We start from the raw sequence: 18,526 nt of genomic DNA, 5'->3' as shown, positions 1-18,526 counted from the left end.
CTATCAAATCCCCCCTCATTCTTCTACACTCCAAAGAATAAAATCCTAAGCTGTTCAATCTTTCCCTGTAACTCAACTCCTGAAGACCCAGCAACATCCTAGTAAATCTTCTCTGCACTCTTTCAATCTTACTGATATCCTTCCTATAGTTAGGTGTACCCTAGGTAATTTCTAAGGTAAATACATGTTCAACACAGCATTGTGAGCCAAAGGGCCTGTATTGTGCTGTAAGTTTTCTATGTTTCTGTGTCAGCCAACGCGGTCGCTTTGAAACTGCTGGAGTTTTGGAAGCAAAATGCCTTGGTTTGTACAAGCTGAGGCCCAGTTCATTCTGAGAGAAATCTCTGCTGAGGACACCAATTTCTACAATGTGGTAGCGTTGCTAGGAAACTCCATGGCTATGAGAGTGGTGAGTCTGCTTGAACAACTGGCTGAACATGATAAATACCGTTCACTGAAAACTCACGTCTTACAGACTTTTGGACTATCTCAGCATGCCAAACAGTTGCTCTCATTTCCCAGTCCTAGCAGTGCTAGGCCTTCAGAGTTAATGGACCACATGCTCTGTCTCCTGGGAAATCACCATCCTTGTTTTATTTTTAAAGAACTCTTCATGCAGCAAATGCCTAATCAAGTTTGCATAGCCCTTCCAAATGACTGTAGGGAGCTTGCTAAAATGGCTGATGGTCTACACTCAACCAAGCAGTGATGCATCATTTCTATACCTTTCTCTACTCAATAAGCCAGTCAGCAAGATCCCTAACACAAGGATGCCTGCAGCTGTGAAACACATGTCAGGCCTATGTTCTTATAATGCTTGCTTGGTTATGAATGCTTGGAATTGCCAACCGCCTTGCAGCTTCAACAGTGCCAGCACATGGAAATTGGAGGTCTGTGAACACTATGGATTCCAGCTGCCAGGGACATCTACTGTTCATTATGGGCACCCTTTCAGAGTGACGCTTCCTGTGTGACACAGGTGCTCAAATGAGTGTGCAGCCAGCATTGCCTATTGGTCAGAAGGCAAAGAGTGACAAAACCCTGCTGGAAGCTGCCAACGGCACCAGGATCCAGACTTGCAGGACACAGTGGGTGATGTACTGCTTCAGTGGGTGACGTTACACATGGGACTTCATCCTGGCTCAGTGCAGATTCCTTATGTGCTGAAGACTGATAGTCGAACTTAAGAACTGCCAGCTTGTAGATGTCAAGGACTTTGGGTCGTTGCCCTGCTCCTCCAGAAAGCTCCCCGCAATGACTCTTGTCAAGCGCGTGCACCACCGCATGTGAGCTTTCTCGACTGCTGGGCAAATTCCCAAACATCACCAAGTTTCTCTTTCCAAAGTTGATCTAGTTAGGGGCTACGATCAGGTGCTGGTGTGCTCAGAGGACATTCCCAAAACACCTGTGATAACTCTGTTTGGCCTTTTTGGACTGAAAAAATGCAGCACAGGCTTTCCAATGGCTGATGAACTCCATATTAAAAGACTTAAATTTTCTTTGTTTACCTGGATGACATACTGTTGCCAATGCCTCAATCTGAATCCAGCACCTAAGCCAACACAGGTCGGATTATCAACCCTGCTAAATGCCAGTTTGGGTTGTCAACCATTGACTTTCTCAGCCATTGCATTTCTGCAGAAGATGCAAAATCCCTCTCATCAAAAGTAGCCACTGTTGTAGATTTCCCGTCATCCCGCACTACAAAAAACCTACCAAAGTTTATGGGTATGATGAATTTCTATCACCACTTCATTCTAAAAGCTGTTAAACTTGTGCTCCCCCTGTATAGTGGCACTTAAAGGCAATACTCGTAATTCAGCACAACTTTTATGTGTATTACTCGTAATTAAGTGCTTGACTGGTCAGCAAACATGACCAGGGCATTTGATGATACCAAACAAGCTCTTTCCAACACGATACTACCAGTACACCATCTCCCCAATGCACCCATAGCCATATTGCTGACACCTTAGACAATGCTGTTGGTGTTGTACATGAACAGCTGGTTGGAGGCGTGTGGCAGCTGCTCGTTGCCTTCAGCCAGCAGCTCCATCTCCCTGTAAGGAAGCGCAGCAGGTTTGACTGTGAGCTTCTTAGTCTCTATCTGGCTGTCCATTATTTTTGTTGTCTAGGGTCACTATTTCACAGTGTTTGTTGGCCACAACCCACTTGTGCACGTGATGGACAAAATACCCTTGGTTTGCACAGCAACACCACCTGGCCTACATATCCAAGTTCACAACTGATATACAACATATTAAGGGGAAAAATAATGCTGTGGCTGATTGCCTGTCACAGCCAGCTGTCGACACAGTACACATAGGGGTTGACTATGTTGGTACAGCAGCCAGCCAAGTTATTGACCCAGAGGTGCAGGCTTACTGAACAGCAGTCATGGGCCTGCGGTTGGCTGACGTTAAGTTCGGAGAAACTAGGCTTCCTTTCCTGTGCGATGTCTCAATGTGTTGCCCTTACCCCATCATGCCTGCGCAAACTGGAGACAGACTGTTTTCGACTCCATACGTGGCCTCTTGTGTCCGGGCCAGAAGGTCTCACAGAGACTGCTTGCACTAAAGTTTCTGTGGCACGGCCTGAGAATGGATGTGCGTGATTGTACTGCAGCTTGTCTGGATTGCTAGAGGGCAAAAATTAACCACCACGTTCAGGTGCTATTGGCACCTTTTGAAATTCCTGAGCGACTGTTTGACCATGTCAATGTGGACCTTGTTGGCCCTCTCTCCCCGCCTCCCCCCCCCCACCCTCCAGCGGTTTCATGCTCCTTCTTACCATGGTGGCCAATACCACCAGGTGGCCAGAGGCCATTCTTCTAACATCGCCGATGGCCACAGACATGGTACAGGTGTTCATCAGCAGCTGGGTCGTACGGTTTGGCACCCCTTCTGATATTTCCTCTGACCACGGTCTCCAATTCATTTCAGACCTCTGGGCTGCCATGGTCTTGGAACCTGAGCATTAGGCTGCATCGTGCCATGGCGTATCACCTGCAATCCAATGGCATATGCAAGCAGCTTCGATGTTCCTTAAAGGCTGCTCAGAGGACTTCCCTGACCAATGAGTGTTGGCACAATCGTCTCCTGTGGTGCCTGCTGGGGCACAGAACTGTTCAGAAAGAGGATCTGCAGTTGTCCGTGGCCATTACGAGTAACAGGTGATTTCATTCCGACTGCCTGGTCAGCCTCTCAACAGTGTTCCACCCTCCAGAGTAAATTCAGTTTCTTTTCATCTATTTCAACCTCCCATCATGGCGTGCAGCACTCTTGGGTTTCTGTTGATCTACATTCCACTTTGTTTTCATTCACCATTACACACATCAACGTCCCCAATGACCTGCTCCGTATCTTGGAATGGGGAGAAAAGACTTTTTTCACAGTTAAAAGGCGTAAATCTGAATGTATTTCAGTAGATCGTCTTAAACCGGCCCACCAAGATTTGGAGGATTTCATAACCCTTGGCGTCATAGCATGACTATGAGCATGTCAATGCACCTCTGGATAAGCCAGAGGCATCTACGGTTCCTGCACCCATGGAACATAGTACGCAAGTTGGGCAGCTCATCCGAGCCCCAGACAGGCTCATAATGCCAGTTTTAGTGAATTCTGGGGGGATGATGTGCTGGGTAGCATAATTGGGAGAAATGCACATATTTCACAGCCACCAACATTGAGTTGGGGTTTCACTTTAAGAGGCTTGTCTGAGTGATGACATGATTACGTAAAGATTTTTAGCGTGCTTTTGTTATTAGGTTTTGGAGTTCAATAAAATGTGTTATGGGTTTCATTAAACATAAAGCACCTCACTTTGTTTTATTTGTGAAAATCTACAGAATCACATGTGAAGAATTGTCTCACCTGGAAGAATTATTTGGGACCCTGACTGGTGGTGAGGGAAGAGGTTCAGGGGCAGGTGTATTACTTGGGCTGCATGCCGTGATAGGTGCCAGGAGGGAAATCAGTGGGGAGGGAAGTACAGAGAGAGAGAAATCCCTGCAGAGAGTGGGGGAGGAGGTAAAGATGTGTTTCATGGTAAGATGCTGTTGAAGATTACAGAAGATGCATGGTGTAATATGTTGGATGCATTGGCTTGTGGAGTGGTAGATAAGGACAAGAAGAACTCTTCGTATTATGGCAACAGGAAGATGGGGTGAGGGCAGAAGTTTGGGAAATGGAGGAGATGCAGGTAAGGAGACTATCAATAGTAGAGGAAGGGAAACCCCTTCTCAGATGTTCTGGAAAGGAAAGCCTCATCCTGAGAACAGATGTGGCGGAGACAGAGGAACTGAGAAACAGAATGGCTTTTTTTTTCCCAAGTGACCGGGTAGGAAGAAGAAGTAGGAAGGAAGAGTCATTGGGCCTGGTTTGTTCTACACTGGCATGTTAAAGAACTGTTTCTGAATTGAAATTTCAGCTTGCAGCTGGATTGGTTTATTTGGCCTTGCTTGACCCTGCCTGGAAGTTCTTGAATCTGAAATTGGATGATGCCTGTTTTATTTTTCAAGATGCAGCACAGTAACTGAGCCTACCAACTCAACACAACAAGCCTGCATTGCACAATTACACCCATTTAACCAATTAACCTAATAACCCGTATGTACACACACTCAGTGATTCAAGAACCGCTTCTTCCCCTGTGCTATCCGATTCCTAAATGGACATTGAACCCTTGAACGCTACCTCAATTTTTTAATATATAGTTTGTTTTTTGCACAATTTTTGACCTATTCAATGTTATACTGTAATTGATTTATTTATTTTTCATTATTATTATTTTGTGTTTTTTTTTCTCCTTTATTATGTATTTCATTGTACTGCTGCTGCTAAGTTAACAAATTTCACGTCACATGCTAATAAATCTGATTCTGTCTTTGGAAAATGGGATAAAATCCATGTAATCACAGGGAGAATATATAAACTCCTTACAGCGGTGGAATTGAATCTGGTTTGCTGGTGCCATTGTAGTGTAATGCTAACTGCTACTCTATCAGGGGCCTTTGTTGGCTCCCTACTAAAATTTACTTGCAGAAATGCCCAGGAAAGCTATTTAGAATGAAGCTGAGTGATTCTGTGCTTGGATGTAAAAAAAAGCTTTCCCTCCTTGCAATGAATGGTGTCATTTGCGAAGAAAGGAGCAAGTTAAGATCTAAAGTCTCGGAACGGTACAGCATAGAACAGGCTCTTCAACACAACATTCCTATTTACATTGTGCCTATGTGTACTAATCCCATATAACCACATGAGGTCTATAGTCTTTTGTGACCAACAATGCAAGTACTTGTCTAGATGTTTTTTTAATACTCATTGTGTTTGCTTCCACCACCTCTACAGGCAATATATTCTAAACTCCAGCCACCCTCTGTTGTGGAGAAATATTCATATTTGAATCCCCTGTAAGCCTCTCACCACTCATCTTAAGCCTTAGCCCTCTTTTCCTAGACACACACTCCCACGGAACAAAGTTTTTTTTTAAACTATCTATTCCCCTCATAATTTGTGGACCTCTATCAGAGCACCCATCTGCTTCCCTTGTGTCAGGGAAATTAAAACCAGAAATGGCAGATGGAATACAGTGTCAGGAAGTGTATGGTCATGCACTTTGGAAGAAGAAATAAAAGAGTAGACTATTTTCTAAATGGAGAAGGAAAATTCAGAAATCTGAGGTGCAATGGGACTTGGGAGTCATTGTGCAGGATTCCCTAAGGGTGAATTTGTAGCATTTGTTTTGAGAGGATTAGAACATAAAAGCAAGGATATAATGTTAAGGCTTTATAAAGCACTGGTGAGATCTCATTTGGAGTATTGTGAGCAGCTTTGGGCCCCTTATCTAAGAAAGATATGCTTATATTGGAGAGGGTTCAAAGGAGCTTCACGAAAATAATTCTGGGATTGAAAGGCTTATCATATGAGGAGTGTTTGATGACTCTGGGCTGTCACACACTGGAACTCAGAAGAATGAGGGGCGATCTCATCAAATGTTGAAAGGCCTCGATGGAGTAGATTTGGAGAGGATGTTTCCTCTGGTTTCCTATTCTAAGCCTGAGAGTAGAGGGATGACCATTTAGAATGGAGATGAAGAGGAATTTCTTTAGCCAGAGTGGTGAAACTGGAATTGGTTGCCATGGGTGGCTGTGGAAGCCAAGTCATTGGGTATATTTAAGGCAAGGGTTCATAGGTTCTTGATGGGGCATGAAAGGATATGGGGAGAAAGTGAGAGATTGGCACTGAGAGGAAATTGGATCAGCTATGATGAAATGGCAAAGCAGACTTGATGGTCCAAATGGCCTAATTCTCCTATATCTTATGGTCTTATCCATTCTTTCCTTATAACTGAATTGCTCCCATGCAAGTGACATCTCCATCAAACTCCCCTGCACCCTCTCCATCTGTTCTTATGTTATATACCTTAATTGCCTCATTCACCTTTCTGGTGAAGTATAGTGTACACAAAGTCTCAATTGAAATTGCAACAATCTGCCAAAATTGGCATAGGGCATCTTGTTTTAAAAAAAAATAAACTCTTGTATTAAAAAATATTCACAGAGACATTGCCAAGACTGGAGGACTTGCGTATTGAGGAGAGACCAGATAGACTGGGACTGTCTTCCCTGATGAGAGAGCTGAGTGGCAACTTTTTATAGAGGTTTATAAAATAATGAGATGCATAGATCAGGTGGATGACCATGGTCTTTTTAACCATGGCTAGAAAAGTCTGAAACTAAAGGGCATAGATTTAAGGTGAAACCAAAGATTTGAAGAGGGCAGTGAGGTGGTTTATCCAGAATATTTCTCCACAACAGAGGGTGGCTGGGTATATGTGGATGCGAGGTGGTAAAGGTAGGTACAATTACAACATTTGAACTACTTTTAGACAAATATCTGGATAGTAAAGTATTAGCGGGATAGGGCCGAAGGAGTTCAGGAAGGCAAGTTCAACAGCATGAATGAGTCAGGCAAACGAGCCTGTTTCTGTGCTATAGAGTTCTATGACAGAGAAGTCTGAATGCTCTATTGTGTCTGCAGTAGAGGTAGAATTGCAAATTGCTGTCACTGTGGCATGGTTTTAAAACTGCTTTGGTTGTAACTAAACTGTTTGTCTAACTCGGATTCTTATTTGAAAATAAATAGTCTAAATCATTCTCAGTCATCCCACGATGGTAAGTTTGGCTAAATCAAACATGGAAACTATTTTGTAAAATAGTATGAGTATTATTTCTAAATTAACTTCAAAGGCACTTGAAGATTGTGACTAAGCTCCTAAGGTCATTGACCTCATTTTGGACCTAAAGATATTATTTGTTTAAAATAAAAGTGGCAATTACATCGAACATTAAACAGAGCAGCACATCACAGGCCCTTTGGTCCACAATGTTGAGCCAACCTATTAACCTACTCCTCCATTTTCTTTCATCAATGTGCCTTTCTTTAATGTCCCTAGTATATCTGCCTCTACCACTATTCCCAGCAGTGTGTTCCATGCACTTTGCACTCCGTGCTTTATTTTTTTTAAAAAAACTACTTCTGACATTCTCCGGCCCCCTTCCCCCCCATACTTACCTCCCACATCACCTTAAAACTATGTCTTCTGATATTAGCCATTGTTATCCTGGGGGAAAAGCTGACCCTTTGCCTCTTATCTTTGACACCTCTAAGTCTCCTTTCATACTCTTTTTCTCCAGAGAAAAGCCCAAGCTCATTCAACTTTTCTCACAGAAGACGTGCTCTTTAATCCAGGCAGCATCCTGGCGTGAATGAGACTGATTGATCAATGAATTAATAACTACTCTTTGCTAAAATATTCAAAGCATTCCCTTGCATTTAATTTCACCCGACAATGCTAGAAACACTCAACAGGTCATTTCTGTTGGGAGAAGTACAGTAACTACTTTCACCAGAAAGCAAAAGCAAAATTTTGCTGTACTGGAAGTCCTCAGTAAAATTCAGCACGTATTTAGGATTGGTATTGAGCCAGTTATTTCTACACAATGTCCTGCAACATTTGACCGTTTTTTGTTAATAAATTAATTTGGTCATTCATCAAACGCTGCACTTTTTCTTAATTTGTCCCTTAATTTGACATTGAGTGTCATATTGAGTAAGTATATTAACTGAACTTCAATACTTTTTCTTGAGTAATCCATCAGTTGAGCAAAATCTTGGAGCTGTGTTTGAAACCTGTTATTTTAAGACACTATGATTCTGTAAATTTCTCTCATTCTCCCTTCTAACAGGTAACACCAGTGAACCATCTCCCCAGCCAAGCACTACTGACCATCAGTGGGATGCTAACCCAACTCCCAGTTCCATTGACGATGCCTGGTCTGGGATAAGTATGTTGTGTTTTTATTATTAATTAGGTGTACTAAATGTGCTAAAATTGTGCTTAATGACTCAAAAGCCAGAAAGAGTATTTAAATTATTGCCTACTGTAGCTGCAAGCTGATCATAAATTATCATAGATATTAATCCAGTTTGGCAGAATATGTAAAGTGAAGTATGTCATTAAAAGCTTTTGCACTATTAGAATTGTTATATAACTTGAACTAGAAGAAAATTAAATTGGAAGTAGGTTTCATCAAGGGAATTTGTATTTAAGATCTTGGTTCAGACTACAAAGGGCACTTCAATACTGAGTAAAGCTGTCACTCAGTTGCTTCTGATTTAGGGTGATTAAACATTGTTGAGGAATTTTGTCTGCTATACAGAAATTGTATTGATTGGTTGCTTGTGAATGGTAAGTTGGCTGCACTTTCTTTGCTCTTAATCACACTCCCCATGATTGTTGGACCCACCTAAAGATTGGATGGTGTATAGTTTGACATTTCACTCTTTGTGAGCAAATGACTGTTGTGATAAGTTTTGAAGAGCATGACACACACACAAAATGCTGAAGGAACGCAGCAGGCCAGGCAACATCTTTGGAAAAGTAAACAGTTGACATTTCAGGCCAAGACCCTTCATCAGGACTGGAAAGGAAGGGGAGAAGTCAGAGTAAAATGGGGAGAGGGGAGGAAGTAGTACAAGGTGGCAGGTGATAGGTGAAACTGGGAGGAAAGAGGGATGAAATAAAGAGTTGGGAAATTGATTAGTGAAAGAGATAAAGGGCTGAAGAAGGGGGAATCTGATAGGAGAGGACAGAAGACCATGGAAGAAAATAGAGGGGGAGGATCACCAGAGGGAGGTGATGAGTAGGTAAGGAGATAAGGTGAGAGGAGAATACAGGAACAGGGAATGGTGAAGGACAAGAGGGGGTCAGCAATTACTGGAAGCAATGCATCAGGTTAGAGGCTACCCAGACAGAATATAAGCTGTTGTTCCTCCATCTTGAGTGTGGCCTTGTCCTGGCAGTAAAGGAGGTCATGGACTGACATGTCAGAAAGGGAATGGGAAGTAGAATTGAAATGGGTGGCCACCGGGAAATCCCACTTTTAGTGACGGATGGAGTGAAAGTGCTCGACGAAATGGTCTCCCAATCTACGTCATGTTTCACCATTATACAGGAGGCCACACCAGGATGACCCCAACAGACTTGCAGGTGATGTGTCATCGGGAAGGTCTGTTTGGAGCCCTGAATGGTAGTGAGGGAGGAGGTGTAGGGGCAGGTATGGCCCTTGTTCTGCTTGCAAGGAGAAGTAGCAGGAGGGAGATCAGTGGGGAGGGACGAGTGGAGAAGGGAGTGGAAACTAGGGGGAGGGAAAGATGTGTATGGTGGTGGGATCCTATTGGAGATGGCGGAAGTTACGGAAAATTGTATGCTGGACGTGGAGACTAGAGGGGTGGTAGGTGGGGACACAACGAACCCTAGCACTGTTGCGGCGGCAGGAGTATGGGGTGAGGGTAGATGCACGTAAAATGTAGGCGGTGTGGTTGAGGACAGCGTTGATGGAGGAGGAAGGGAAGCCCCTTTCTTTGAAGGAGGACATCTCAGTTGTTCTGGAACAAAAAGCTTCATCCTGAGAGCAGATGCATTGGAGACAGAGGAACTGAGAGAATGGAATGGTATTTTTACAAGTGACAGGGTGGGAAAAGGTATGGTCCAGGTATTTGTAAGAGTCAGTGGGTTTATAAAAGATATCAAAAACTGTCTCCAGATGTGGGGACAGAGATTGAGAAGGGGGAAAGAGGTGTTGGAATTGGACCAGGTAAATTTGAGGGCAGGGTGGAAGTTGGAGGCAAAGTTGATGAAATTGACAGGCTCAGCATGGATGCTGGAAGCAGCAGCGATGCAGTGGTCAATGTAGTGTAGGAAGAGTAGAGGAGCGATGCCAGAATAGGCTTGGAACATGGACTGTTCCACATAACCGATGAAAAGGCAGGCATAGCTGTGACCCATGTGAGTGCCCATGGCTGCACCTTTGGTTTGAAGGAAGTAGGTGGAGCCGAAGGAGAATTTGTTGATTGTGAGAACCAGTTCCGCCAGACAGAAGAAAGCGATGGAGGGGAGCAGGTTGGGTCTTTTGTCCAGAAAGAAGCGTAGAGCTTTAAGGCCCTCCTGATGGTGGATGGAAGTGTAAAGGGACTGGACATCCATCATGAAAATGAGATGAAATTGTTTCATGCCTCCAACCTGATGCATGAACATTGATGTCTTGAACTTCCAGTAATTAACCCACCCCCCCCCCCACCATTCCTCATTCCTGGTTTCCTCTCTCATCTTATCTCCTTATCTTTCTTGTCTTCTTACCTGCCCATCATCTCCCTCTGGTGCTCCTCCCCTTTCCCTTTTTTCCATGGTCTTCTACCCTCTTCTAACAGATTTCCCCTTCTCCAGCCCTTTCTCTTTCACTAATCAACTTCCCAGCTCTTTACTTCACCCCTCCCCTCTGCCATATTCATCTATCACCTGCCACCTTTTACTACTTCCTCTGCTCTCCCCACCACCTTTTTCTGACTTCTCCCCTGCCTTTCCAATCCTGATGAAGGGTCTCGGCCAATATGTCAACTGTTTACTTTTCCATAGGTCCTGCCTGGCCTGCTGAATTCCTCGAATATTTTGTGTGTTGCTTTGTATTTCCAGCATCTACAGATTTTCTTGTGTTTGATGAGCTTGTCACCCTTGTGATTTGACACCTGCAGAGAGGAGGCAAATGTTGGTTGAATTCTTTGCGTTTTGAGCAAAACTTCTTAGTAGTAGCTTTGATCTTGCTTTTGCTGCAGAGCATCTTGAAGTTCAGCATTTTTTAATAGATCAGGTATTGAGTGGGAACGTAGTCTGTATGCTTTGTAGATTGAAGGGATAATTTAATAAAGATTCTTGAAAGAAAATGTTTTGTATATAAAAATTCATAGACTACAGTGTTACGACGCATGGAAACAAGCCCTTTGGCCCAATTTATCTGTGCCCATCAAGATGAAAATCTGTGCTAGTCCCACCTGTCTGCATTGGACCCATATTTAAACCTTTCCTCTCCAATGTATTTTAAACATTGCAATTGAACCTACCTCTTGCAGCATCTTTGGCAGCTTATTCTGTATACCCACCACTCTCTGTGTGGTAAACAGTGCTGTTAAGAGCCCCTTTAGATATTTCCCCTTGCTCTTGAACCTGTGTGTTCTAGTTTTAAATTCTATTAGCTAAGAAAGAGACTGACTATCTAATCTATGCCTCTCAGTTTTGTAAATCTCTTAAGGTCATCCTTCAGCCTCCGATTGCCACTAATACCAAGGCTGTTAACCAATCTTCAGTTAACTCTACTGCTGGATATTTCATAACATTTTTGACATGAAGGGATATAAATGCCCAACCTTCTGATGTGAATTAAAACCCAATTACCTTTGCAGCAGTGCCTTTGAACTGCAAATAATTTTGAGGCTAAGTTGTATCTGTAGGCTGCTGTTTGGGGCATATCAAGAGCTAAGTGACAGTCCCTCCTTGCGTGGTTCTATTAAGCCATAATGGTACATTGCGATTATAATTACTGTTTTCCCCAGTTGGTTAAGAATTGTTTACCGGTAGTAGAATTCCTTCTGGTATTTATTTTGGGCATTTGTTCTGATCTCTGCCAGTACTAATGCTGAACCTGGTGGCAGCTGAGTACCAGTAGAATTTTTAAAGCATTCTAAATTGTCTGTTTCTTCTTTCACTTCAGATTGTCTTTTTCCTTTTTCCTGTTTTAAACATGTTATCTTTTATGTTAATAAGAAAACAAAAGATTTGTACTTGGTCTTTATGAAGAGATGCTCACTTTCCAATTTCGTCTGCCCATCTGCAGTGGGGTTGACGTAAGATGTTGATTCTTTAGCTTGCCTGATTTTCTAAGCATACTATTTTGTATCATTAGATTGTCTAAATCTACTCCTTATAATGGTCAGTTTCTCCTTTTTAAAGTTCAGTAAGAAAGAGATGGAAAGGATCAGTGGAAATAGTAGTGGCTTCACTGGTCCATAAGTTTCTCTGATGGTTAACCCACAAACTGTCTCCTTTGTTAAATTTAAGTTCAATATTTTATATTAATATTTGAATATTTAATGTCACACATTGGACTTCAAAGTAATTGCTGTGTATAAATAACATTTTAGCTTCTAAAACACCAATTTGCCTATCCTTTAAAGCATCGTACGCCTTAAATTTTGCATATTCTCCATGGTTAAAGCTAACTTAAACAATTGTTCAAAAAAAATCTGCTGGAGGAACTCAGAGTGAGGCAGCATCTGTGGAGGGGAATGGACAGTGGCCATTCTAGATGAAGGTCCTCTACCTGAAATGGCAGCGGTCCAGTTCCCTCCATAGATAATGCTGCCTGACTCGCTGAACTCCAACATTTTATTTTTCTCCAAATTCTCGCATCTGGTGTCTTCTGTGTCGCGATTAGCAATTGTTAAAATCAATTTGATTTCTTGCCTATCATTTTTCCTAGATGGAATTTCGACAGCTGATCCAAGCTCAGACTGGAACGCCCCAACAGAAGAATGGGGTAATTGGACAGCAGAAGAACCTGCTCCAGCCGTGCAGCCCGAGGAGACTGTTACAGAAGCTCAGAAGGTTAGTAACCCTGGCTATTGTTGCTGAGCTCCCCTCCCGTGCCCTTCACACTCCTATGCAAGGTAACACACTGAGCACAATGATGGGGTTGTCTGCTGCCTTTTGTGCACTTGTATAGTCAACATGTATTCAAACAGTGATGAATTCAACAGGGACCATGTGATCTGCCCATGTGATGCAGTTCGCAGAAGAGTGATTGCGTACGTCATTAGTATAGGAAAAATCTCACACTTGCATTGTTCTATTTTTAAGCAATGCTAATGGGAACTGCATTTTGATCATGGGGTGCTGTCAAACCAAGTACTTAGAAAAATGCTTATTATAAATTCTTGTGCACTCCATGCCTAATTTGCAAATGAATGCAGCTGAGTCTGAAGAGTAAACTTACAAAAATATTTTGGTTTAATTTTTGTTTTTTAAATCATGATTTTTGATGCTAGTTTATAAATACAGGAAATCATCAAAGTGCAAGGTTAATTTTATTTTTCTGATTATGCCTAAGCAAGCACTGTATTAGTATCTGTGCTCTGCTGTACAGAGTGAGATACAGGTGTCCCCCGCTTTTCGAACGTTTGCTTTATGAAACCTCACTGTTACGAAAGACCTACATTAGTTACCTGTTTTCGCTAACAGAAGGTGTTTTCACTGTTATGAAAAAAGTAGCACACGAAAGAAATCAGCGTGCAATAAAAGGCAGCGCGTGCCCCGAGCAGCCGCTCTCCCCCGGATTCGGAACTGCATTCTTGCCGGCATTGCTTAAACACATGCCTGTGAGCAGCCTTTTGCAAGATGCGTTCTAAGGTATCGGAAAAACCTGAAAGAGCTGGTAAGGGTGTTACACTTAGCGTAAAACTAGATATAATTAAGTGTTTTGATCGTGGTGAACGAAGTAAGGACTAAGTGAGTTTGGTTTGTGGAAGCTGACGAAGATGATGTTGAAGAGGTTTTGGCATCCCATGACCAAGAACTGATAGATGAAGAGCTGATGTAATTGGAAGAGGAAAGGATAACAATCGAAACCGAATGCAGTAACAAAAGTGAAGGAACTGCGTGAGATTTTCGCTGCAATGATAAAGTACGACTTTAATTTTGAAAGGGTACGTCGGTTTAGGGAATATTTGCAGGATGGTTTGAGTGCTTACAAAGAACTGTATGATAGAAAAATGCGCGAGGCTTTGCAGTCAAGCAAGCTTTCCACATCAGCCACAGCAGACAACGAACCTCGACCTTCAACATCGAGGCAGGCAGACATAGGAGAAGATGAGCTGCCTGCTCTAATGGAAACACAACGATGAGATGACACCCCAGTGTCCCACCACCCCAACCCCCAGGTCGCAGACAGATACCGATTCGCAGAGAATGCAGCAGTAGCCAGGAGACACATGGCACATCTTTAAGAAAAAAGCCGAAATAAACATGCTAATTAATTAGTTGCCACCCGGCACGTAATTGTCGGCCCAGATCAGTGCCGATTGCATCAACTAATTACTGATCAAAGGGGGTTGAATACTTTTGAACTGCTGACATTTCAGTTTATTAATTTTTAGTTTTTTGTGCTCTACAATTTTCCCTGATACTTGGGCTCCACTATAATTTTTTAAAGAAGAGCATGTGATTCACAAATACAAATTTTCAATTAAATAGATCAAAATTCCTGGTTGTAATACTCATTTATATGAACAAAGGGTTGGGGGATGAGTACTTTTAAAAGGTACTGTAACTTGTACTTTTGCCTGCACTGTTTGCAGTGCAGATGCCTAGAATCAGCTGCCAGGGCGGATGGTGGAAGCGGATATGATTGTGTAGTTCGAGTCTTTTAAATAGTTATGTAATGGAAGAATATTGATCATGCGCAGTGAGAGGAGATTTAGATTAATTTCACATCATATCATGGGCCGAATGACCTGTGTCTGTTTTGTATTCTATTTGGATTAGCCTGTATATGAAACTCTAGACCCACCAAAAGGACAGCTCAGTTCGGTCGATTAGAACTGGAGAAATAGGCAAACTTTGCCATGTCCTCTTCGACAGTATGTTGTGAAAGCAAATCACATTTCTGCAGGAGTGGGAGATATTAGCATTTGGATAGTGGAAGAAAATAAAACTAAAATTAGGAAGCAATAAATGAAGAAAAATTACTGGATTTGATTGATCTGGTGATTTCAGATTCCATTGCAGAATTAAAGCAAGCTGAGAAGTTTCCAGTCATTGGGAAAACAACTGTCTGGATTTAAGCCAGAAACTACCAATACTCCCTTCAATACCCAAAACTCTATAAACTAGTGGAGCTGAGGTAACTGGACTGTTATGCTTGCAGCTGTGCCATGTGCTAGTTTGGAATTCCCAGCTGTTTTGATCTCCATTTCATGGGCAAAGAGAGGTTCTCCCAAGAAACTTCCACCTTTTTAAAGCCTTCCAGTCTGTCAATACTGACAACTGCATCATTACCTCCAGCCTGGGGCTTCGTGTTCACATAGATTGTAGTCGATTTGAATGAATTCATAGAGTTAAAAGATCATTATTAATATAATATTTACTTGTACTTGTTCAGTCTGCACTGATGCAAGTACAATTATGTATCAAATTGTATTGGGAGTTTGTTAATTTGTCAAGGGGATTACAAATTCTACAACTAGTCCCTAGTGCCAAAACAATGTTTAAAAAAAAAAAATCTTTTCATTATTTTTAGCAATGAAATTATTTTCCTTTAATGTGGTAAGCTACTATATATGAACATTCAATAGACTAGCATTAAGGAAGGACGTGAATGAGGTGGATTAGCAGAAGTACTTTTAGTATTGCACATACCTTGAGCCATGAGAAATCATGCTGTAGTTGTCTCCTGCAGATGTTTTCATATTTACAGTATTTGGATTTCTCTACTGCAGGGATTGGTTATTTTGAGTTTTTGTATTCACAGGAGGGCAGTTCAGCTATCACAAGCAGCAGAGGCTTTTGGTAATAGCATTGCAGAAGTAATATGTCTTCAGTGGTTCGGGGAGTAATGTAGAATTGAGACATTTTAATTACGGAACAATAGATTGTGCCCAAGTTTGGTGGCCAGCTCACAGATTGCACCCAGGCTAAAAAGACATAAATAACTGTAGTTTCCCCATTAGCTCTAGAGGTCTCTTCTGCTTTTCTTTTGTACCACCTCTGCCATATATTCAGACCATACTTTATACTTTATTGTCGCCAAACAATTGATACTAAAGCGTACAATCATCACAGCGGTATTTGATTCTGCGCTTCCTGCTCCCTGAATTACAAATCGATAGTAAATATTAAAAATTTAAATTATAAATCATAAATAGAAATAGAAAAATGGAAAGTAAGATAGTGCAAAAAAAAAACGATACGCAGGTCCGGATATTTGGAGGGTACGGCCCAGATCCGCGTCAGGATCCGTTCAGCAGTCTTATCACAGTTGGGAAGAAGCTGTTCCCAAATCTGGCCGTACGAGTCTTCAAGCTCCTGAGCCTTCTCCCGGTTGGGAAGAGGGACAAAAAATGTGTTGGCTGGATGGGTCGTGTCCTTGTTTATCCTGGCAGCACTGCTCTGACAACGTGCGGTGTAAAGTGAGTCCAAGGACGGAAGATTGGTTTGTGTGATGTGCTGCGCCGTGTTCACGATCTCCTGCAGCTTCTTCCGGTCTTGGACAGGACAACTTCCATACCAGGTTGTGATGCACCCTAGAAGAATGCTTTCTACGATGCATCTATAAAAATTAGTGAGGGTTTTAGGGGACAGGCCAAATTTCTTTAGTTTCATATTGCAACATCAAAGTTTTACACTACACATGTGACAATAATAAACCAATGGTTTAATTCTGCAAATGTGAAAATAGCAGGGAATTGAATCACAGAATTCACTTCCAGTTGTACTCCATGCTTGCACTCTGTGCTATCTGCAAAATGTACTGCATTTATTTGTTGAGGCTACTCACAATTCCTGCCAAGCCCGCAATCTCAACTAACAGGTAAAACTGGGTCAGCAGACACATGGGAGCCACCTTTCCCTGCAGACTTCATTCCAAATTGCATGTCACCTTTGCTTGCAACTATCATTGTTCATTCACCATGGCTGGGTCTAACACTTTCCCAGTGCAATTGACCAAAAGAGCAGTTGGGCATCACCTCCTTGAGAGGCAAATGTTACCCTTTGCAGCAATACTTTGAGGATTTCCACTTATCCGCGTTGACCATGGATATTACATCCCAACTGTCTGTGATATGCATGCCAAGGCAGTATGATATGGACAGCAAGCTGTTGCCCATGTAAAGGCTTCCCCTCTCTGCGCAGCTGATGAATCCAAAGGATCAGCACAGATCAATACTGTTTGGCACCAGTGGCATTGCTGGAGTTGCCAGTCAGTGTTGAACTCAATGTTGGACTGCCTTAGGGACTCCATCCCCGGATTTCTCCTCAGTGTTTACTCCCGAGGCCTTTCCCAAGAGTGAGCAAGGCCTCAAGGCAGTGGAGGCTTGAGATCAGTTTTCCTTCTCTTGGATGAGCCCCATCTGCCCAAAGCAGCTAGCGTTAAGGTGCCAGTAATCTGCCTTTGACCCTTCTCCCATCAGTAGAAATGCTTCTATTGGTCTTAGTAGTTAATCCATGTGTGAAGGCCAGGAGCTAGACTTGGTTGTCAGAAATGCATACCACTAGGAGCATTTAATGGGTTGTGGGAGCTTATCCCTACTCCCACTCCTAGCTATAACAATAAAGAACTGCAGCAGAAAATACCCACAGCCTCCAAAATGCGGCAGAGGTAATCGGCTAATTACTTCTGTGGATGAGAATTAGCATTTCTTTTGGTTGCAAAGTTGAGCTCTGGATGTTACTGCAGATTTAAAACCCCAATTATCTGGTAGTCTTGGGATATGCTGGACTGGCAGATTTTCCAGTCTATCAGATTTTACTTCTAAGATTAGTTCAACAGTTTCTTAATGTACCATACAATAATTTTCATTTGTGCATCATCTATGTTTGTGACTTGTTTCAGAATATAATTGGTGAGGTTTGTAAATTTGCATATGACATCAAAATTAATGGTGTAGTGGGCAGTAAAGAAGGTTGAGTAAGATTTCTTCTGCATCTGGATCAACTGGGGAAATGGCCAGGGACTAGCAGGTGGAATATAACACAAATAAGGGTGAAGTGTTGTATTTTGATAAGTTAAACCTGTGCAAGGCTTGTGCAGTAAATGATGGGGCTTTGGGGAGTGTTGTAGAAAAGAAATCAAGGTGTACAAGTACATAGTTTCCTGAAAGTGGTGAAACAGATGGACTGTAGTGAAGAAAGCATTTGCCTTCATCAGTCAGAACATTTGAGTACAAGAATTGGGATGCCACATTGCAGCTGTGCAAGATATTGATGAAACCCCACTTGGAATATTGTGTTCCACTCTGGTTACATAAGAAAGATGTCATTAAGCAAGAAAGGATGCAGAAAAATTCACAAGGATATTACCAGGACCAGAAGGTATGAGTTACAAGGAGAGACTGGATAGGCTGGGGCTTTTTCCCCTGGA

General features: G+C 42.3%; 1 protein-coding gene across 1 annotated transcript in view; it reads left to right on the top strand.

Annotated features, from left to right (window-relative positions):
- Positions 1-18,526, top strand: part of mtdha (metadherin a) — a 74,757-nt gene that overhangs the window by 37,548 nt on the left and 18,683 nt on the right. The window contains exons 7-8 of the mRNA XM_063060074.1: positions 8,246-8,344; positions 12,872-12,996. Coding sequence (XP_062916144.1) covers positions 8,246-8,344; positions 12,872-12,996 — 224 coding nt within the window. The remainder of the gene's footprint in view (positions 1-8,245; positions 8,345-12,871; positions 12,997-18,526) is intronic.

This window comes from Mobula hypostoma, chromosome 1, assembly GCF_963921235.1.
Source record: "Mobula hypostoma chromosome 1, sMobHyp1.1, whole genome shotgun sequence".
In the NCBI taxonomy this organism is placed as follows: Eukaryota; Metazoa; Chordata; class Chondrichthyes; order Myliobatiformes; family Myliobatidae; genus Mobula; species Mobula hypostoma.
This window is presented reverse-complemented; position numbering and strand designations above follow the sequence as displayed.